Genomic DNA, 17,166 nt, shown 5'->3' on the forward strand with positions numbered 1-17,166 from the left:
TGAGATGATAAGGCAACCATAATGAGGCTTTCTGTTGCTCCTTTCTCTACCTGTCACCCTACACCATCACCAGCCTAGATAGCCTCATATAAAGCGACGACTTGAGACCAGCGACTCTGTGGTCATCAGCCTACCTCTTCTATCTTACGCAGCCGATGCTGCCCTTCTCTACGATGCTAGCCACCATGCACCGTCTCCTCCTCTGTTCCTTCTTCCTCTTTGCCCTCCTCGCCGTGGCAGGCTCGAACCCCAGCTCTACGGGTCTGGCCAAGCACGGATTAACGAGCCACATCGCCATCCGTATCAAGTCCCACCGCGACCTGTACCAAAGGCTAACAACGAGCTGCCAGGTAGACGGCGCTGGGCACCCTCATGACCCCGATGTCCTTGCTGCCGAGCCTGCCATCAAGGGGGACCCCACGGCTACTCCGGCCAAGAAGCCACCTTCGAACCACCTGCGTGTAGCTACTTTCAGCGCTCGAGTTGGAGATCCGACTACGCTACCTCACGACGACCCGGCCTACGTCCCTCCTCTGTGCAACGACCGAAACTATGTGTGCTACTAGTGAGTGTGCCCATGAGGATGAAGGCAGATTTCTAGTTGGACCGCTGACGGTCGTCGCGGCAGCTTGCAGGCCGGTATTACGCAGGATGGAGGTCCCCCACCCCAGCAAAACTTTTCGCGCAAAGACAACAGTGAGTACTGCGAGATTGAGAGCCATCCAGGTGACCGGACGTCAGCCTGATCAAGCCGATCAATTTCCCCTCACAGCCACCGTACTCGTCTACCGCTACTGGCAAGGCAGCGTGCACTTCCATGGCTCAAAGGGCTCGGCGCTGGTGTATGCGGCGCATGGCTGCATTCTCCTGTGCGCCCACCAAGGCATGGCCACGCGTACACTGATTACACAACAAAAGGCTGTTGGACATCCAGGCGACAATCAGCTGTACTGCGCTGTCGACCGGGTGTTGTACGATGATGTCGTCATCTATAATCAGTGACGCTGAGGCGTAGCATTCAGGAGATGCAAACGTCGTCCTTATATCGAAGTTGGGCAGCGACCGCATTCACATCGATCTGTTGCGACTCTCTCATGCGGAGCCGCCCTTAAGACTCGGTATCGCGATTGCTCATCCCGATCCGCAACTCCCCTCAAGCCCCGAGACCCTTGAAGGGTCTTTCATTGCCGCTGGATTGCGGTTGCCACTCCATCTTTCGCTGTCACCTGCTGTCGTCCTATCACTATCACTGTCGCTTTTCCCTTGCCTTTTGTCCTCCCACTGCTCCTCTGAATACAAGTCAGAGCAAACTCATCAAGTAGCCGCCTGGTTTGCGCCTACATTCGAAACGACCTGATGGTCCTCGCTTTTAAGATACACGCAATGCTACGCCTCTTCATCCTCGCATCGGCTGTTCCAATCCTTATCACAGCCGCCTGGATCCCGCAGCGTGATGCTTTGGACGCTCCGGCCCACTTTGGCTTTCCCGGCGGGTCGACGTCCTCGCTGTACCGTCGCTTGACAACGCGCTGCCGAGTCACTCCTGAGGGACAGCCATGGGACGACACGCTCCTCATTGCCGCTCGTTCCACCGAGCCACGGGACAATACGTCGGCGACATCGGAGCTGCTGACGGCGGGTTCCAACAACTTCACAGGCAAGCCTGTCCAGCAGATGCCGTCTTTTCAATACGTAGAAGCAGACTTTGTCCCGCCTCTGTGCTTGAATGTCAAGTTCGTCTGCTACTTGTGAGTCCGAGAGAGAGACGTAGGCAATTGCAAATAGTGAGGGCTCACCACCTCATCGCTCACCGCAGCTTGCAGTCGGGAGTCTGGCGAGATGCCGGTCCCTTCCCTCAGCAAGCCTTCCTTCGCGGTGACAACAGTGCGTGCCTCGATCCACCGCACAACTAGCAATCCTGTGACTGACACTCGACGGCACCTGCAGCAACGGTCCTCGTCTATCCGTACTACAAGCCCGCCGTCCATTTCAGCGGCACAGCTGGAGGCTCAGGTCTCATCTACGCCGCTCACGGCTGCATCCTGTTCTGCGGATATGGCAAGATGTGGATGGAGTCCAACTACACGCGGCAGACCGCACTGGGCGTCCCTGGCGAGAATCAGCCTTACTGCGCCGTTGACTGGACACGCTGGGATAACATTTGGGTCTACAATCTCGAAGAGAGCGCCGAAGGAGATCAGTAGCTGCGCTGAGCTTTGCCCTTGCTGGTCAGGAACGATTGCTTGCAAATTGCTTGAGAGGGGTATGGACTGTCAATATGCTACTGTGAACAATCTTCGATGCTGCTCCGTCACCGTCGTGCCTTGCAGATGTCTTCGACCCCTCGCTCAGCCGCCATGAATGCGCCGGCCAGATATCCTGTGAATTCCGGGCTCGCCTCGCTGACGATAAGTCGCACTTTTCCTTCCAACGACGACCCCTCGATCGTGTACGAAGGACCTGGCCCTCGCCCGCCATCCACCCTGGCATCAGCCTCGGTAGCAATGAATGGGTCGCGCGACCAATCCTTGATGTAGTCTGCGAGCGGCTCGGCCGCCTTCGGACCAAAGAGGCGCACCATCTGGCCCCTGCACGCCCTCTTGAGCTCTTCGTCAGATTGCTTTGCGCGAGCTTGCGCATCGAGGGCAAAGAAGCCAAAGAGACCACCGTGCGTGCCGTTCAGGTCGGTGACGTCGTGTATCTCAGAGAGGGGCCCGGCGGTGCTGAGGACTTGGCCTAGAATGCCCTCGTCTCGCCAGAACGGGGTTGAGTAGACGCAGACGTACTTCGCGTGGGCAGCCATCCAGGTGGGAGTGCTTTCCCACGTTGAGCGGACGGAGGACGGGAGCGCAGGCTCAAATGAAATCTTGGCTGCGGCGATGCGTGCTGGGATGGCGAGCAGAACGTGCGAGGCGGTGATCGTTGTGCCGGTGGAACAGTCGACGCGCACCTTGTCCACGCCATCGAGAGTTGTGATTGCCGTCGCGGCCGTGCTGAGGAGCACTTTTGCGTCTTCGACATCCTTCTTGAGCGTGTTGACAACGTGTGTCATGCCGCCCTGCACCCTCCAAAAGACGGACTCGGGCTCCTTCGCTGACCATCTCGTAGGTGGGCGGTACGACGACTGCTCGACGAGGAGGTCGCCATCGTGCGAGTCGGCGAACGTCTGGACGCCGAGCTCCTCAAAGATTTGCTTGATCTTGGCCTGATGCGCAGGCCAATGCCAGGCGCCACCAAGGTCGTATGAAGGAAGGGAGCAGGACACAGCAGTCGGCGAAGCGGCGTTGCTTCTGATGCTCGACGTGCTGAGAACTCTGCCACCTAGTTCAGGCTGCGCTTCGATGATGACAAGGTCGGTGACACCACGACGCTGAAGTTGCTTGGCGGCATAGAGCCCGCTGATCCCGCCTCCGATGATAGCTACCTCGACTTCTGTGGCTGGCATCATGATGACGCGAAGAAGGCAAGATGTTCTTGACTCTCGTGGACGCGCGAAGCTGCACCCTGCCGCCGGCACGTCACCGGCGCGTCAATTAGAGCTCATTTTCTGCTCCCCACGTGGCTATGCTCTACTACATCACAGCTTACGCCTGAATATCGCTGATCTTGCGCGCCAGATGTTTCTTCCAAAAGAGGCTGGAAAGAAGCAGACAGACTGCTGCAACAGCCATCGTCGACCCTGACCAAAGCTGTAGTCGCAAGAAGTGCGAGCGCGTATTGTGGTTGGCTAGCAAAGCACCGCCGATGGGATTGCCGACTAACGCGCCAAAGCCCGCGAACAGGAAGACGACGCCGAGTCTCGACCCGATCTCGCTCATGTCTTCGGTCATTGAGGGTACGAGGGATGGTACGAGGGAGATGGAAGTCCCGCTCGCAACGCCGTAGAGGACGCAAAAGGCAATGATCGAGCCGTCGGTGTCAATGGCGATCCAGCTGTAGGCGAGGATCGAGGTGGCAGCGCAGGCTGGCCAAATGACATTGCCCACTCCTACTCGGTCTGCAAGGAAATTGAAGACGAGCCGCAGCGAGAGGGCGCCATTGATGATGCTGAAGAGGTATGAGGCCAGGGAGTGTCGCATGTGGGCCACCGCCTCTGCGTAGGTGCCAATGTAGTAGAGCGGGACGAACAAGCCCATGAAGCCAATGCATATGCCCCAACACATGAAGAAAGAGTGCGGCTCACGGAGCATGCCGAAGGAGAAGAAGCTGCGCCTGCGAGTCGTCTGCTTGAGGGGCACCATGATGATGTTGACTGGGATCAGCGTCGCAAGGCAGACGAAACCCATGATACGAACTGACCAGCCGTAGCCGACCTTGTCAATGAGCTGCGTGAAAATGACTGGGTACAGTAAACCACCCACAGCCGTACCGCACGCGGCTAGGCCAATGGCGATGGCGCGTCGCGTGGTAAAGTATTGAGCGCAGATGGCCACAGCGGGCGTCCACAGAAAGCCCATGCCGACGCCAATGCAGACTCCCTGAGCGAGGATCGTCTGCCAGTATGTATGGGCGATGCTGGTCATCATCATGCCAAAGACCATGAGGAAGGACCCTGTGGCATTGAGTACGCGGAAATGGCCGCGGTCGAAAAGGGGGCCAGTGAAGACGCCGACGGTGAAGAGGAGGAAGAGTTGTAGGGAGCCGATCCAGGCGATCTGAAAGGGAGAGTAGGCGTCGAGGCGGTGCGACTCGTAGTATGATTGGAAGGTGCCAAAGCCATTGGCCAGGCCCCAATTGTTGAACATGATGAGAAAGGAGCCCAGGACTTGGGTCCAGGCGACGAAGCCACCATTGGGCGGGAGGGAAGGAGCGACTTCATTCTGCGCTAGCGGCGATGACGTGGGCTCAGCTTTCTCTACGGATCCATTGTCGGACGAGGACTGCGTTGCCGGCATTGACATGCTTGCGGCGAGTCGCGGCAACGCGAGCTAGATGTCACGGGAACCCGGGTAAGCCAGGGATCAATGCTGAGGTCCAGCTTGAACGCGCTCGTCACTGTCAGAAATGGGAGGATTGGATGATATGCCCAAGGAGAGCACAGTGTCCGACGAGAAGATGCACTACCCATCACGAGGTCGATGTCGGTGTCAAGTGCGAGTCAATGGCGCGGTTCAAGCGGAGAATTACCAACGGATGAATAGCGGACAAGGCGGTCTCAAGTCGGCCACATACGCACATGCGGCGGCACGGAGACGGTTAATCTTTCAGAAGAGCGGCTACGGTCAAGCTTCTGCGCACGGACGCCGCGCTAGCCATTGGCGAATTGGGCATCTGCTACGCTCGAATCTCTTCCGGAGAGATGACCAGGGCGGCCAGCACGATCAATTTGTAGCTCGAGGGCTACTGAAGACGGCCAGAAGGTCAGTGCCCGATGTGGCTACCTCTGTGCTATTAAAGGGAAGATGCATTGGATCAAGAGAAAGCTAAGGCAAGAAGAGACCGAGGCCAGAGTGGTGTTGCTGTTGGCCCCGTGTGTTCGTTCGACCACTCAATTCATCAACGGCCACCGATTCTGTGCGGCTGTCTTACTAGCCGTGCTGGAAAACGCACGCTGAGGTACTGGAGCCTTGAGTCGCACAAGACCGTGACGACGATCTCGTGTGCCTTGAGCCAACTTCCGCTGCCTAGCTCCGGGCTCTCTGGATGAGCAAACCCTTCAAGGCCTTGTCGATCTTGCCACTCTCGCTCTCGATGATGTCCAGTCGATCTCCAAAGGCGGTCATCGACTGCAGCTTCTCCTGAGCGAATACATCTGATGTCACAGCGACGAAGTTGCACCCCTTGGCGGCGCACACCATGGCGAAGGACATGCTAGTGTTCCCTGAGATGGCCTTGACCACTGTAGCCGCCTCTCCGCGGGTTGAAGGGCGAAGGTGCCCCCTTGCTTCTGCTGCTTCGATCATGGTCAGTGCCATGCAGTCCCTGTAGGATGCGGTGGGGTTGCACGGCTCCAGCTTGATGTAGACACGGGCACCGCGTGCGGGTCGCATGATGGTGAGCTCGACGAGTGGCGTGTTGGCAATGCCTGCCAGTATGCCTGGCCGATTGGGTGAGTGTGCATTTGTGAGGAGGGTGTTTCTTTCGAAGGCGAATGGGCTAGGAACGGATAAGATTTCAGTACCGTAGGCGATGCTTATGGCCTATTCACATCATTCACTTCGTCCTCGTGCACGCCGACCACGAGCACAACAAATCTTCAGTGCGCGTACGCGCACGAATTCCGGGGTCAATCACGATGGCTATGGCGCATCCAAGAGTCGCTATGGAGCGTCCAGGATTGCGATGGACAGGTCATGGCCACCAAGGATCCTTCGCGTCAAAGGTGGCTAGCACGAGCTGGCAAGGCTAGCTGTCACGATACTTCGACTGCTCGAATAAGAAGCCTTTTGAGACGCAAAACGAAGCTATGGTCATTGGATGAGCTTGACAAGGTGGGGACGACGAGATAAGAGGAGCAAGAGAGACGAGTGTATGTGGGCAGAGCGTGTAGCAGGGGACGTGGTGGCGAGCGGTGATCATCTTTCTTCTTATTCTCGCAGAATAGCTGCGCGCACATCTCTTTAAAGGAGCAGCGTCGACTCGCAGAGGATGCCCGTGACGAGGTAAGGGTCGATGTTCGAGGCCGGGCGACGGTCCTCGAGGTAACCGTAGCCCTGAGCAGCAACGTGGCGAGGAATGCGGATCGAGGCGCCACGGTTGGCGACACCACTTGAGAATGAGCCAATGTGGCCCGTCTCGTGACGGCCGGTGAGACGAAGGTCGTTGTCCTCGCCGTAGACCTTGATGTGCTCCATGTGGCGCTTGGAAAGCTTCTCAATGGCCGACTCGATGGCCTTCATGCCGCCCTCCTTGCGCATAGACTCAGTCGAGTAGTTAGTGTGGCAGCCAGCGCCGTTCCAGTCGCCAGGGACGGCCTTGGGGTGGAAGGAAACCTTGACGCCCCACTCCTCGGCCACACGGAGCAAGAGGTAGCGGGCAACGACGAAGGTGTCACCCATCTCAATGCCCTCGGTGGGGCCGACCTGGAACTCCCACTGAGCGGGCATGACCTCGGCGTTGATGCCCGAGATGTTGATGCCGGCGTGGAGGCAGCAGCGGTAGTGCGACTCGACGATGTCACGAGCAAAGACCTTGCCAGCGCCGACACCGCAGTAGTAAGGGCCCTGAGGAGCAGGGAAACCACCCTTGGGCCAGCCGTAGGGCTTGTCATCGATGTCAAAGAGGGTGTACTCCTGCTCAAGACCGAACCAGGGCTTCTCGGAGGCAACCTCCTTCTGGCTCATAATCTTGTTGGCCCAGTGACGGTGGTTCGACTTGTTGGGGGTGCCATCGTTGTTGTAGCATTCGCAGAGGACGATGATGTTGTCTCCACGACGGAAAGGGTCAGGGTAGTAGGCGACGGGGCGAAGGTGAACGTCCGAGTTGTCACCAGGGGCCTGGTTGGTCGACGAGCCGTCGAAGTTCCACTCCTTGAGATCCTTGAGCGACTTGACCTGCTTGTCGACGGTCTTCAAGGGCGCGAGAAGAATGGGAGGCGATAGTGTGAGTTACGTGCGACTGCAGGAGAGGAGAGGTCGATGGCAGCAAGGCGCAGCTCACCGTAGTCTTTCCTCGGATCTCTCCATCGCCGTCGATCCAGATGTACTCGGCCTGGATCTTGCCGCGCTGGTCGAGGGACTGATACCTTTCAGAAAGGCCTGTGTCAAGCGGCAGCGAGAGTCAAGGAGTGTCAGAGAGAGTCTGATCTTGTGGGTGGTCTCGTGTGACTCATTTGCCATGCAAGAAGGAGCAAGCAAACCTTCGCGCCAAAGCTGGCTGTGCTGTGCTGTGCTGTGCTGCGCTCTACTCACCAGGGTTGTTGGTAAAGGGAAGGGGTGCGGCGGCCATTGTGACAATTCAACGAGAAAGGGGGTTGGGTGGTATCGTGTGGGGTTGGTGGATTGGTAAGAAGGAAAGGGTAGGTGAAAGCGTGGAGTCGTCGGTCGGACCGATTTGATATCGTTGAGCTGCCTGGTCCACCAAGTCTACGCTGAGGGCGGCCGGGCGGGACGATTGATTGGCCGGGGCAAGCGGCGACGGCGACGGCGAGCGATGGGCGGCGGCGGCGGCAAGACGGCGGAGTGCGAGTGGGGGTGCAGGCAGGCAGGCAGGCAGGCAGCAAGTTGCGCTGTGCACACGCCGAGAGCGAGCCTAGAGCGGCCAACGAAGGACGCAGACGTCGACGCAGCCGGGCAAAGTTGGAGGTGGTGGCTGGATCAATCGACTGGGCCAGGGCAAGGGGCACCAGGGCAAGGCCAATGACGGCACCATGGCTGAGGAAGAAGCGTGGAGCGAGCGTCCGTCCTTAGAGCTGCTGGGCCTGCAAGAAGAAAGCAGAAGGGGGCCAAGTAGGCATCAGGCGACTTGGAGCGTGGCCCCAGAGCGCCTGGCACCAACGGCTACTGCTCGCGGTACATCTTCGTTCGTTGCCGGGGCTGCTTGAAAGAAGTCGAAAGCAACCCCGCCGTGTCGATTAAAGATAAGGAGAAGGCGCGACTGTGCGAGGTGGGGGCTCTGCGCCATCATGTTGAGTGCGTGAGAGAGAGAGAGAGCAGCGTCTTGAGAGTCGGCATCGGCGGGGTGATGATCATTCGAGCAGCCCTAGCGTCGTTGTTGGCCGAGGAAAAGAGAGCGATTGACACCGCTTGACCACACCGAGCGTGAGTGATTGGGAGCGATGAGCTCGGTGATGGCCGTCATGCCCTCTCAGTCGAAAGCAGCCGGGCACGTTGACCTCGCTGTGAGATAGTGCTGAGAAGACACTAATCAAAGAGGAGACTAGATGTGGTACGGAGTCAAACGAATCTCGAGCAACAATTCCCCTCGCCAGGGAGCCAAATTGGTCCTCGTGTCCGAGACGAGGTCTTATCTCGTGTCATCGTCGACGATGAGGTCACGCACCCATCGACAAACTTGGACATCTGAACCGATCGTCGACGTAGACGCAAGCGAGTGAGATGAGCAACGTCGTTGATTCGAAATCGCCTCGCCTCGGTTCATTGCGAGGTCACAAACATGCTCCCGCCAGATCGAGGCGTGAGACGGACAGGATGGTGAACGACGAGTGGCCCATGTGCCCATATGGGAAAATCGGGTCCCTGAAACAGCTGCGAGGTCGAGTCGAAGGCTTCGAAGGTGGGCAACTGAGCGTGGACGCATGTCTGGTTTGAATTGGCTTGACAGCACGATGGTCATGATACTCCATGGCTGCCACGTCGATTCCTCAAATATCGCGGGGTCAAAACGTAGGAGTGGACACCCCTTCGCCATCATGTGACTCTGCTCACAGCTCAGGCAGCTTGGAAAAAACAGCTTAGCCGTCTCGTCATCTCATGTGCTCATGCTACGATGCATTTCGGCCTTAGAATCGTCGCTGAGCACGCCGTCATATCGTTGTGACCGTGTCGTGTGAGCGTGACCTCTCAAGACCGTGGCGTCGATGGCAGGCAGCGGCTGGGGCGGCGGTGCGTCGGAAGGCGACACGCGGCACGAGAGACGGAGAGAGGAGAGGTGGGCGGATGGGAGATGAGGAGAGAGACGCTCATTCTCCACTCGCGATCGGCGTCGACGGGCCTCAACTCACTTTCTTGTTTCCTTCGTCATCAACGACGTCTCTGGGCGCACGCGCTACAGACGACGACACGCTTCAACCACCATGGCACCCAATTCAGGCGCCACTGCTTCTGAGGACGCTGCAGCAGGCCCATCAACGGCAGCAGCGGCAGCAGCGGCAGCAAAGGCAGCATCACCGCCGCCAGCCAAGTTGACAAAGTCATCATCGACCTCGCCTCCATCTTATAGCGCCACGACATTCTCGTCGACGAGACGCAGCCTGTCGCCAAAGGTTGCAGAAGAGCAAAAGACGAAGAGAGGCAAGGGGCAGGCAGAAGATTCATCTCGCTCTCGATCACCTTCGCCGAATACAGTCGCGTCAGGGTCTACACCATCCTCGTCCAAGAGACTGCATTCACCCACCTCGCCTTCGCCATCAAAGGTGGCTCGTACAGGCGAGAGCTGCCGAGCCAGTCCTGATCGCACCAGCACCACTCGCACCAGTCCCGCGCGCACCAGTCCCGCACGCACCAGTCCCGCACGCACAAGCCCCTCAGCATCATCCTCTCAGCGACGCCAGCCTTCGCCATCTTCGCGCGAGTCAGCTACGTCACCCCTTCAGTCTCCCTCAGCCTCACGCAAAGGCAAGTTCAGAGCCTCAGCAGCCACAGCCGATGAAGGCGCAGCAAATGCAGCGAGCCCTCATCGAGCCATTGGTGGAGCTGTAAAGGCTCCTACCTCTGCTTCGGAGCGAGTCGTAGAGCGATCCCAAGGGTCGCCTGCGCCAGCATCTGCCACAGACCTGCCTGAAGCCGCACCTCAAGATCGCATAGACGAAGTCAACGCGGCAGATAGCAGCGGTGGTGGCAACGGCAGCAATGACTCGGCCAATTCTTCTCTGGACGGACAGACGTCCGAGATCGAGCTCGCCATCACCGATGGAGGACCACCCGTCCGCGTACCAACGCCTCTGATGCTCACCAGCACCATCCCTCGCGGATCATACCATCAATGTGGCACGGCGAGGCGGGTGAAAGTGTACGAGCTTCTCAACGAGACGTGGCAGGATCGCGGGACAGGGTACTGTGCAGGCGTCTACGACGAAGGGCAGGACGAGGCGCTCCTCGTTGCGCGCACAGAGACTGAGTGCCTCAAGATAGACGGTGCTCTGCCTGACCCTCGTCGATTCAAAGTAGCTGGAGGTCTGCAGCAACAGCAGCAGCAGCAAGGTGCAACAGCAGACGGAGGTAACAATGAGCAGCAGCAAGTACCCACCGCCAGCGTAGGAGAGCCGACAAGCCATCCCTACTATCTCATCGTCAGCGAGAATCTTGACAGCGAGAAGATATTGCTCAAAAGTCGCGTTGTCAAGGAGGACGTCTATCAGAAGCAGCAAGATACCCTCGTCGTCTGGACGGAGCCTGATGGGACGGACATGGCTTTGTCCTTCCAAGAGGCTGACGGCTGTCATGAGGTCTGGGAGTGAGTTCAAGGGGACCGAGAAAAGCAGCGCGAGTGCGAAGACATTAAACGATCCCTTCCCTTCTCCCCACGGCCAGATTTATCGTCGAAGTTCAAAAGCACTTTCAGCTGAACAGCAACCTCGGCCAGGACAGCCTGTCCGATCCACCCACGCCAGATCCCGGCTCACCACAATCACAGGACTTTAGCATGTCAGCATTAGGCGTGGGCGGCGTGAACATGCTTGACACGTCAGCCTTTTCACTGCCTGACCCTACTCTGGGCAACGTCGAGGAGATCGACATGTTCATCAAGGGATCAGCACAACGTGGGCCTACTGCAAGAGAGAGAATGGCAGAGTGGGTCGTGAGAGGAGAGTACATCCGCAAGCTCTGTCCCGTCTTTCATGACGCAGAAGACTTGGAAAACCTCGAGGCGCTCCACTGCCTGTGCAGCATCATGCAGACAATCGTCATGCTCAACGACAGCATGATCATCGAGATGATCCTGTCAGACGACGTGTTTCTCAGCGTTGTCGGCATGTTCGAGTACGATCCGGACTTCCCCACGCTCAAGGCATCCTACCGCGACTATCTGCGCAACACCGCCACGTTCAAGCAGGTCGTCGAGATTGAGGATCCTAAAGTCATCACCAAGATCCACCAGGTCTACCGGCTGCAGTACCTGAAGGACGTCATTCTCGCCCGCATCCTTGACGATGCCATGTTCTCTGTCCTCAACTCGTGGATCTTCTTCCATCAGGTGGTGCGTAAAAGGCATCTCGAGCGAGCATGTTTTTGAAAGGTCGCCGACGATCTAACCATACATTCACCCTCGCAGGACATCGTCCAATTCTGTACATCGGACGAGAAATTCCTGCCCAAGGTCTTTGCAATTTGTGCACCAGACAGCACCGAGTCGCGCGAGAAGAAGCACGACGTGAGTAGTAGCGAAGACGGTGCTGCTCGCTTGCTATCAGCACGCTCATCTGACCCCTCCGCTCCCCGCTGTTAGTGCGTCTTCTTCCTCCAAAACCTCTGCGCAATGGGCAAGCAGATCCAGCTGCCAGCTCGAATCGCCCTGTATCGCACCCTCGCGGAGTCTGGTCTCCTCAACGTCCTGGAATTCGCCATGGTCGAGAAGGAGAAGAAGGTGCAAGACGCCGCTGCCGAGATGCTCATGGTGACCATCGAATACGACCCAAACAGCGTGCGTAACCACGTCCTCGAGCAGGTGGACGAAAAGCGCAAGACGCTTGTGGCTATCATGTCCGATCTGCTGCACGAGGAGGAGGACTTGGGACTCAAGGCGCAGATCTGCGAGTCGTTGCGTACTTTGTTCGACACGGGCGCAGAGAGTGGGCCCCCAAATGCTACCATGGCTGCAGCGGCCGCAGCTGCACGCACCAAGGGCGACCCGGAGCGCTTCCTTACGTGGCTGTACGAGGCGGATGTGGAGCACCTCTTCTCGCCGCTGAAGACCCTGCCCAAGGTGACGGCACACTCCTCCGACTCACGCCTCAACCTCTCTCCACGGCCGCGCTCTGCCCTTTTCGGGCATCTTTGCGACCTGCTCTGCTACTCGGTCGCGCAACACACCTTCCGCTCCCAATACTTTGTCATTACGAGCGTCATAGCTGCGCACGTGGGCTCACTCCTCTTCGCAAGGGAAAAGCACATTAAGCTCGCTGCCGTACGCTTCTTCCGTGCTTGCATTGGGTCCAACAATCAGTTTACCAATCGCCACTTCATCAAGCAGGAGATCTTCGCCGCTGTGCTTACCTTGACGGAGCAGGAAAGCAAGCGAGACAACTTGGTGCTATCGGCTTGCCTGGACTTGTTCGACCACATTGCGCGCGAGCGCATGAAGCCGCTGATGGACCATCTTCTCAAGGAGCACGGCGTCCGTTTGGCGGAATTGGCCGATGGAGAATACACGGGTAAGGTGTTTAGCGCCCTCTTGCAGACTGCGATCGATTGTGAGGGCAGCGGAGGCAGTGGAGCGCGAGGAAGCAGTGTCGAGGCAGGCGAGGGAGCGGATCCGTCTTCCTCTCAAGTCTTCCCTGAGGGCGGTGGCAGTCAAGCGAAGTCGCCTGACGAAGACGATAATCGCTCATCCCCAGGCGATGGGCCGTCCAACAAGAGTAGGGAACGCGATCGCGCTGCGAGAGGCTTTGGTGCGCCGGGCTCGGGTCTGGACCTGGATGAGGATGCCTACTTCAATGGCCCGGGCAGCGACAGTGATGAAGAGGATAACGAGGAGGACGAGAATGCCAAGGCTGCTGAGCATCACCGTATCTCAGGAATCATGGCGTCAGCCGCCGCCGGTGGCGCCTCTGAAGGGGACCTGCTCGTCATGCGCAGTACCTTGAGGGAGAGGGAGGGTCGGATGAACAAGACAAAGGCGATGAAAGGCAAGGGCGGACGCAGCGGCAGCGGCGCAGCCACCTCAGCCGGTACCATCCGCGGCATTGTACCGTATGCGGACGACGATGAGGATAGCGACGAAGAGAGCAGCAACGCGGCAGGTGCGTCCACATACTCGTCTTCACACCAAGGCAAGAGCGCCGCATCACACGAGCAAGTCCCCACGATGGAAGAACTCCTCCTCGGCACACCTCCGTCTGCTCCTATCACCGCGCCTTCAGCAGCAACACCTACTAAGCGCGGGGCGACAGACGATGACGACCTTGAAGGCGACGCAGACGCCTTTGACAGGCGCGTCAAGAGCAAGCGACGCCACACCGATGAGGATGACGATGGTGAGGAAGGGTCGGCTGGCGCAGGGGAGGGGGGTTTTATCCGCTCGACGACTCCGCTAAAAACGTACAGTGGCAGCGGTGGCGGCGGAACTGCGGGAGGGTCAAAGAAGATTTCGCTGGGTCTCTCCTCGTCTTCTAAACAAATGGCGGCTGAGAATAGTGGTGCAGAGGCCGACAAGAACGAGGGCAACGGTGAGCAGGCTGCGGCTCAGGGCAGCAAGTGAGATGAGCAATGCAAGATGTGGAGAGAGATGAGGCAAGTCGCGGCTTCTCATGTACAAAACGCAATCAGGCGCTCTTGGGCTCCACACGAATCCAGCGCCATTCAAGGATGTGCATTCCTCGTTTGACCGGATGAATGAGTGCGTGGTCTACGCCTCTTACTCGGACCAATCCCCCGTGACTCCGCCCTCGACGAAACCGCGACTAGTCCACATGATCCCGGTATTCAAGTCTTCCTTGCAATCCTCTGCTCCTTTCTTCTCCTCGAATAAGCCCTGATACTGACGGATGCCTTTGTCCAAGCCCAGAGAGACCTTGATACCTGGAGGAGGAGGGGTATACGCTTCGAGCTCGACCGCCTGACTCGGGGCCTCGCCTTGCCCCTGGGTGCCAGCTTGTACGAGTCGAACGATGTTCTCGGTGGCGGTGTTCGCTTGACCCCACGCGGTATGCCCAGCATTGAGAGCTCCGAAGGCGTCACAGCAGTCGCCAACGACAAAGACATTGTCGATCAGGGGAGTGGTGCGCGGTTGCTGCGATCGGGAGGCAGCGGCGGCGATGCCAATTGTGGTGGGGTCGAACGGATCTCCTGATGAGGAAAGGCCCGCCGACTCGGGCATGCCCCCCTTGTTTTCCGAGTCGCCTTCCTCGCGGGGAGGCAGACTCAATTGCAAGTAGCGATTCACCGTCGCCAACCTCGTCCTCGGGCATACTGCAGCCACCTCCTCTCCTCCCTCCTCGGCGACTGCTCGTGCCAAAGCCTCCCGCAAATAGGCCGTTGTCGGCTCCTGTCCCGTACAAAAGAGGACAAGATCCGCTCTAAACTCCTGGCCGTGCTCGCCCGTTGTGCGCACAATCTTCTCCGTTCCCTCTTTTCCCTCCAATGCAAGGGCTGCGGGATTAAGGTCCGCGCGAGCATTGAATCTGACATCGATACCGAGCTCCTGAAGGGCTTCGTGAGCTTTGCGGTGCATCCAGGCGCCGAAGCGAGGGAGGAGGCGATCGCGCGAGCAGAGGAGAGTGACCTCCTTTGGTGCTACTCCCTCCACAGGCCCCCGCGGTGGAGTGTAGGATGCCGTGCCGTAGAGGGAGGCGATGTCGGTCGCGAATTGCACGCCGAGGGCGCCTGCCCCGATGACGACTATGCGGCGTGAGGAGCGGATGCGAGATTGCATGGTGCGCAACCAGGCTACGCCCTCGGTTTTGGACCCGCGGCAAGGAGTTGGAGCTGAGCTGCTCGGTGAAGAAGAGAGGGAGAGGGAGGACATGCAGCACGTCGTCGAGGGTAGGGAGGGTGCGATGTTCTCTGCGGGAGGGGAGGAGATGGATTCGCTGCCATTGTTGACCTCGGCCGACAACGAAGGCTCTTCTGCGCCCTTGGTCGTCTCCTCCTCCTCGGCATCCTTGGCATTGCTAGCCGTACTCCAGACATTAATCGGTGGCGGCAGATTACATCCAAGCGCATAGACCAGGTAGTCATAGCGAATTGTCAGCTCCTCGCCCCTAGCAGCAGCACTCTGTGCCTCCTTACTGCGACAGCAAGCCGCACCTTCCTGCAACAAGCGGTAGGTCGCGACGCCTCTGCCATAGGGTAGAGCGCCAGGCCGGGCAGGAGCGGGCTTGAAATCAAGCTTGGTCAAGCAGCCATGGATCAAGGCGTGGCCGGCTGTTGCGGCGTGCGCGGGCGGCTCAACCCCATCAATGCTGGTGAAGATGTTGGTGTAGGGGATGAAGACTTTCTGCTCGTGTGTAGGCAAGACGGATACGCGTGGGAAGGCGTAGAGGTCTGCAAGCATGCGGCCGGCAGAGGTATCAGATGCGTCAGCATTGGCGGGCACCGGATGGACCACTCTAGAAGGAAGGAGCTCACGGTTCATGTGCGTGTTGCGCTCCAGGCAGACGACGCGCCATCCTGGTGGCAGTCGTTGGACGAGCTTCTGGGTCGCTCGATAACCTGCATACTGCGGGCGAAAAGGCGAGGATGCGTCAGCTGTTTGCACACGATGAACCGTCGGCTCCTACGCCACTCACGCTGGCCCCGACAACAAGGACGGTCTTTGTGGGCTTGTACGCCGGCGTGGCGGACTGTGCCGAAGAGGTGGACGAGGATGGGAGGATGGAAGGCATGCCAGGCGACGTAAGATGGATGATGTGCGGGAATTAATGCTGTCGTTGACGCTCCTTATAAGAACTGGATGAGATCGGGCTTGTAGCCAACCTTCGCGGCCGGACCAGGGAAGGAGAAGAGAGATCGGGCCGCTCGCTGCAGCGAATCTGGGACAAAAGGAAGGTCGAGATCGACCTCGGTGCTTGCAGCCAACGACTGATCAGTCTGCGTTGATTCTTGGCAAGGCAGGTCCGGAGCAATGAGCGGTGGCACGGCGGGGCGGCTCTGCGCTGCTGTGACCTGCACAGACTGAGTCTTTGAAGAGGCGTCGAGGAGTGAAGACGGGAAAGAATTCATCTGATTGCCCGCCCCCTTATCTAAAGCCGATCCGACTTACCCCCAAAGCCACGTGGGCCCAACGAGCTCGTCGGTGAGAGCCGGCGTCGCACCGTTGCCACGCGATGCCGGACAAGCTTGCCGTATTCGAGGCTTTGATTGGCGAGCCAGTCAGACCGGCCACAACTTCTCAATCCCTATTCGCAATCATTTCACGCCAACAACATGCTGGGTCAGGCGACAACAGCGCTTCGCCGCCCTCACGTCAGGCGACAAGTCACTTCTTCCATCTTTGTGGCCACCTTCGTCGGGTCTATCGTGACCGTCTTCCTTTCCTCGTCGTCATCTCCTACGGGTGGACTGCCATGCCCTGCGAGAAAGGGCAAGGGACATGCCGACGAGGAGGCAGAGGGAACCAAGGGAGAGAGGGTAGGCCTGAGCGGCAGAAGAGGATTCATTCAGGTGGAGGACTATCACCGTGGAGGAAACAAGAGAGCGACATGAGATGAAGAGATGACTCGGTGAAGAGCATCTCTCACGAAGCAAAGGGAGGATAGCTTCTTCTCGCCACCACTTCTACGCACCGCGGCACCTGATTGCCAAGTATAAGGCAACTACAGAGCTCTCATGCTCATCAACAGCGGCGCTGCCTGCACCACGTCACATCCATGCAAGCGTCCTACGTGGC

General features: G+C 58.5%; 8 protein-coding genes across 8 annotated transcripts; 3 read left to right on the forward strand and 5 right to left on the reverse strand.

Annotated features, from left to right (window-relative positions):
• Positions 1-185: 185 nt before the first annotated feature.
• Positions 186-1,002, forward strand: BDZ90DRAFT_262374 (hypothetical protein; the record flags this gene model as incomplete). Its single annotated transcript, XM_025508473.1, has 3 exons — positions 186-565; positions 629-696; positions 773-1,002. The coding sequence occupies 3 exons, from the start codon at positions 186-188 to the stop codon at positions 1,000-1,002; spliced, it is 678 nt and encodes a 225-aa protein (XP_025359931.1).
• Positions 1,003-1,212: 210 nt separating this feature from the next.
• Positions 1,213-2,542, forward strand: BDZ90DRAFT_72763 (hypothetical protein). The gene is made up of 3 exons (XM_025509814.1): positions 1,213-1,748; positions 1,817-1,884; positions 1,948-2,542. The coding sequence occupies exons 1-3, from the start codon at positions 1,357-1,359 to the stop codon at positions 2,202-2,204; spliced, it is 717 nt and encodes a 238-aa protein (XP_025359932.1). The 5' UTR covers positions 1,213-1,356; the 3' UTR covers positions 2,205-2,542.
• BDZ90DRAFT_72683 (amine oxidase) lies at positions 2,033-3,683 on the reverse strand. Its single transcript, XM_025509812.1, has one exon. It carries the CDS (start codon positions 3,446-3,448, stop codon positions 2,312-2,314), a length of 1,137 nt encoding a protein of 378 aa, XP_025359933.1. The 5' UTR covers positions 3,449-3,683; the 3' UTR covers positions 2,033-2,311.
• BDZ90DRAFT_72656 (MFS general substrate transporter) lies at positions 3,303-5,124 on the reverse strand. The gene has a single exon (XM_025509811.1). The coding sequence runs from the start codon at positions 4,899-4,901 to the stop codon at positions 3,585-3,587; it is 1,317 nt and encodes a 438-aa protein (XP_025359934.1). The 5' UTR covers positions 4,902-5,124; the 3' UTR covers positions 3,303-3,584.
• Positions 5,125-5,478: 354 nt separating this feature from the next.
• On the reverse strand, positions 5,479-6,121 carry BDZ90DRAFT_72867 (tryptophan synthase beta subunit-like PLP-dependent enzyme). The gene has a single exon (XM_025509816.1). It carries the CDS (start codon positions 5,988-5,990, stop codon positions 5,625-5,627), a length of 366 nt encoding a protein of 121 aa, XP_025359935.1. The 5' UTR covers positions 5,991-6,121; the 3' UTR covers positions 5,479-5,624.
• A 1-nt stretch (position 6,122) lies between these two features.
• On the reverse strand, positions 6,123-7,989 carry BDZ90DRAFT_72866 (putative GLN1-glutamate--ammonia ligase). The gene is made up of 3 exons (XM_025509815.1): positions 7,851-7,989; positions 7,600-7,697; positions 6,123-7,508 (listed from the first exon to the last, which is right to left on the reverse strand). The coding sequence occupies exons 1-3, from the start codon at positions 7,885-7,887 to the stop codon at positions 6,561-6,563; spliced, it is 1,083 nt and encodes a 360-aa protein (XP_025359936.1). The 5' UTR covers positions 7,888-7,989; the 3' UTR covers positions 6,123-6,560.
• A 1,618-nt stretch (positions 7,990-9,607) lies between these two features.
• On the forward strand, positions 9,608-14,251 carry BDZ90DRAFT_281547 (DUF625-domain-containing protein). The gene is made up of 4 exons (XM_025509371.1): positions 9,608-11,073; positions 11,151-11,817; positions 11,893-11,991; positions 12,067-14,251. The coding sequence occupies exons 1-4, from the start codon at positions 9,695-9,697 to the stop codon at positions 14,035-14,037; spliced, it is 4,116 nt and encodes a 1,371-aa protein (XP_025359937.1). The 5' UTR covers positions 9,608-9,694; the 3' UTR covers positions 14,038-14,251.
• Positions 13,922-16,475, reverse strand: BDZ90DRAFT_275898 (FAD/NAD(P)-binding domain-containing protein). Its single transcript, XM_025508908.1, has 3 exons — positions 16,067-16,475; positions 15,906-15,996; positions 13,922-15,821 (listed from the first exon to the last, which is right to left on the reverse strand). The coding sequence occupies exons 1-3, from the start codon at positions 16,160-16,162 to the stop codon at positions 14,194-14,196; spliced, it is 1,815 nt and encodes a 604-aa protein (XP_025359938.1). The 5' UTR covers positions 16,163-16,475; the 3' UTR covers positions 13,922-14,193.
• Between the last annotated feature and the right edge of the window lie 691 nt (positions 16,476-17,166).

This window comes from Jaminaea rosea (genome assembly GCF_003144245.1).
Source record: "Jaminaea rosea strain MCA 5214 unplaced genomic scaffold BDZ90scaffold_15, whole genome shotgun sequence".
Lineage (NCBI taxonomy): Eukaryota > Fungi > Basidiomycota > Exobasidiomycetes > Microstromatales > Jaminaea > Jaminaea rosea.

Coding starts and splice junctions, on each gene's coding strand:
- BDZ90DRAFT_275898 (XM_025508908.1), bottom strand. CDS start 16,162: ATGCCTTCCATCCTCCCATCCTCGTCCACCTCTTCGGCACAGTCCGCC. Junction 15,997..16,066: donor TCCTTGTTGTCGGGGCCAGC/GTGAGTGGCGTA, acceptor TTTCGCCCGCAG/TATGCAGGTTATCGAGCGAC. Junction 15,822..15,905: donor GCGCAACACGCACATGAACC/GTGAGCTCCTTC, acceptor GCATGCTTGCAG/ACCTCTACGCCTTCCCACGC.
- BDZ90DRAFT_72656 (XM_025509811.1), bottom strand. CDS start 4,901: ATGTCAATGCCGGCAACGCAGTCCTCGTCCGACAATGGATCCGTAGAG.
- BDZ90DRAFT_72683 (XM_025509812.1), bottom strand. CDS start 3,448: ATGATGCCAGCCACAGAAGTCGAGGTAGCTATCATCGGAGGCGGGATC.
- BDZ90DRAFT_72763 (XM_025509814.1), top strand. CDS start 1,357: ATGGTCCTCGCTTTTAAGATACACGCAATGCTACGCCTCTTCATCCTC. Junction 1,749..1,816: donor GTCAAGTTCGTCTGCTACTT/GTGAGTCCGAGA, acceptor CGCTCACCGCAG/CTTGCAGTCGGGAGTCTGGC. Junction 1,885..1,947: donor CTTCCTTCGCGGTGACAACA/GTGCGTGCCTCG, acceptor CGGCACCTGCAG/CAACGGTCCTCGTCTATCCG.
- BDZ90DRAFT_72866 (XM_025509815.1), bottom strand. CDS start 7,887: ATGGCCGCCGCACCCCTTCCCTTTACCAACAACCCTG. Junction 7,698..7,850: donor TCCCTTTACCAACAACCCTG/GTGAGTAGAGCG, acceptor CGCTTGACACAG/GCCTTTCTGAAAGGTATCAG. Junction 7,509..7,599: donor AGATCCGAGGAAAGACTACG/GTGAGCTGCGCC, acceptor GCGCCCTTGAAG/ACCGTCGACAAGCAGGTCAA.
- BDZ90DRAFT_72867 (XM_025509816.1), bottom strand. CDS start 5,990: ATGCGACCCGCACGCGGTGCCCGTGTCTACATCAAGCTGGAGCCGTGC.
- BDZ90DRAFT_281547 (XM_025509371.1), top strand. CDS start 9,695: ATGGCACCCAATTCAGGCGCCACTGCTTCTGAGGACGCTGCAGCAGGC. Junction 11,818..11,892: donor GGATCTTCTTCCATCAGGTG/GTGCGTAAAAGG, acceptor TCACCCTCGCAG/GACATCGTCCAATTCTGTAC. Junction 11,992..12,066: donor CGCGCGAGAAGAAGCACGAC/GTGAGTAGTAGC, acceptor CCCCGCTGTTAG/TGCGTCTTCTTCCTCCAAAA.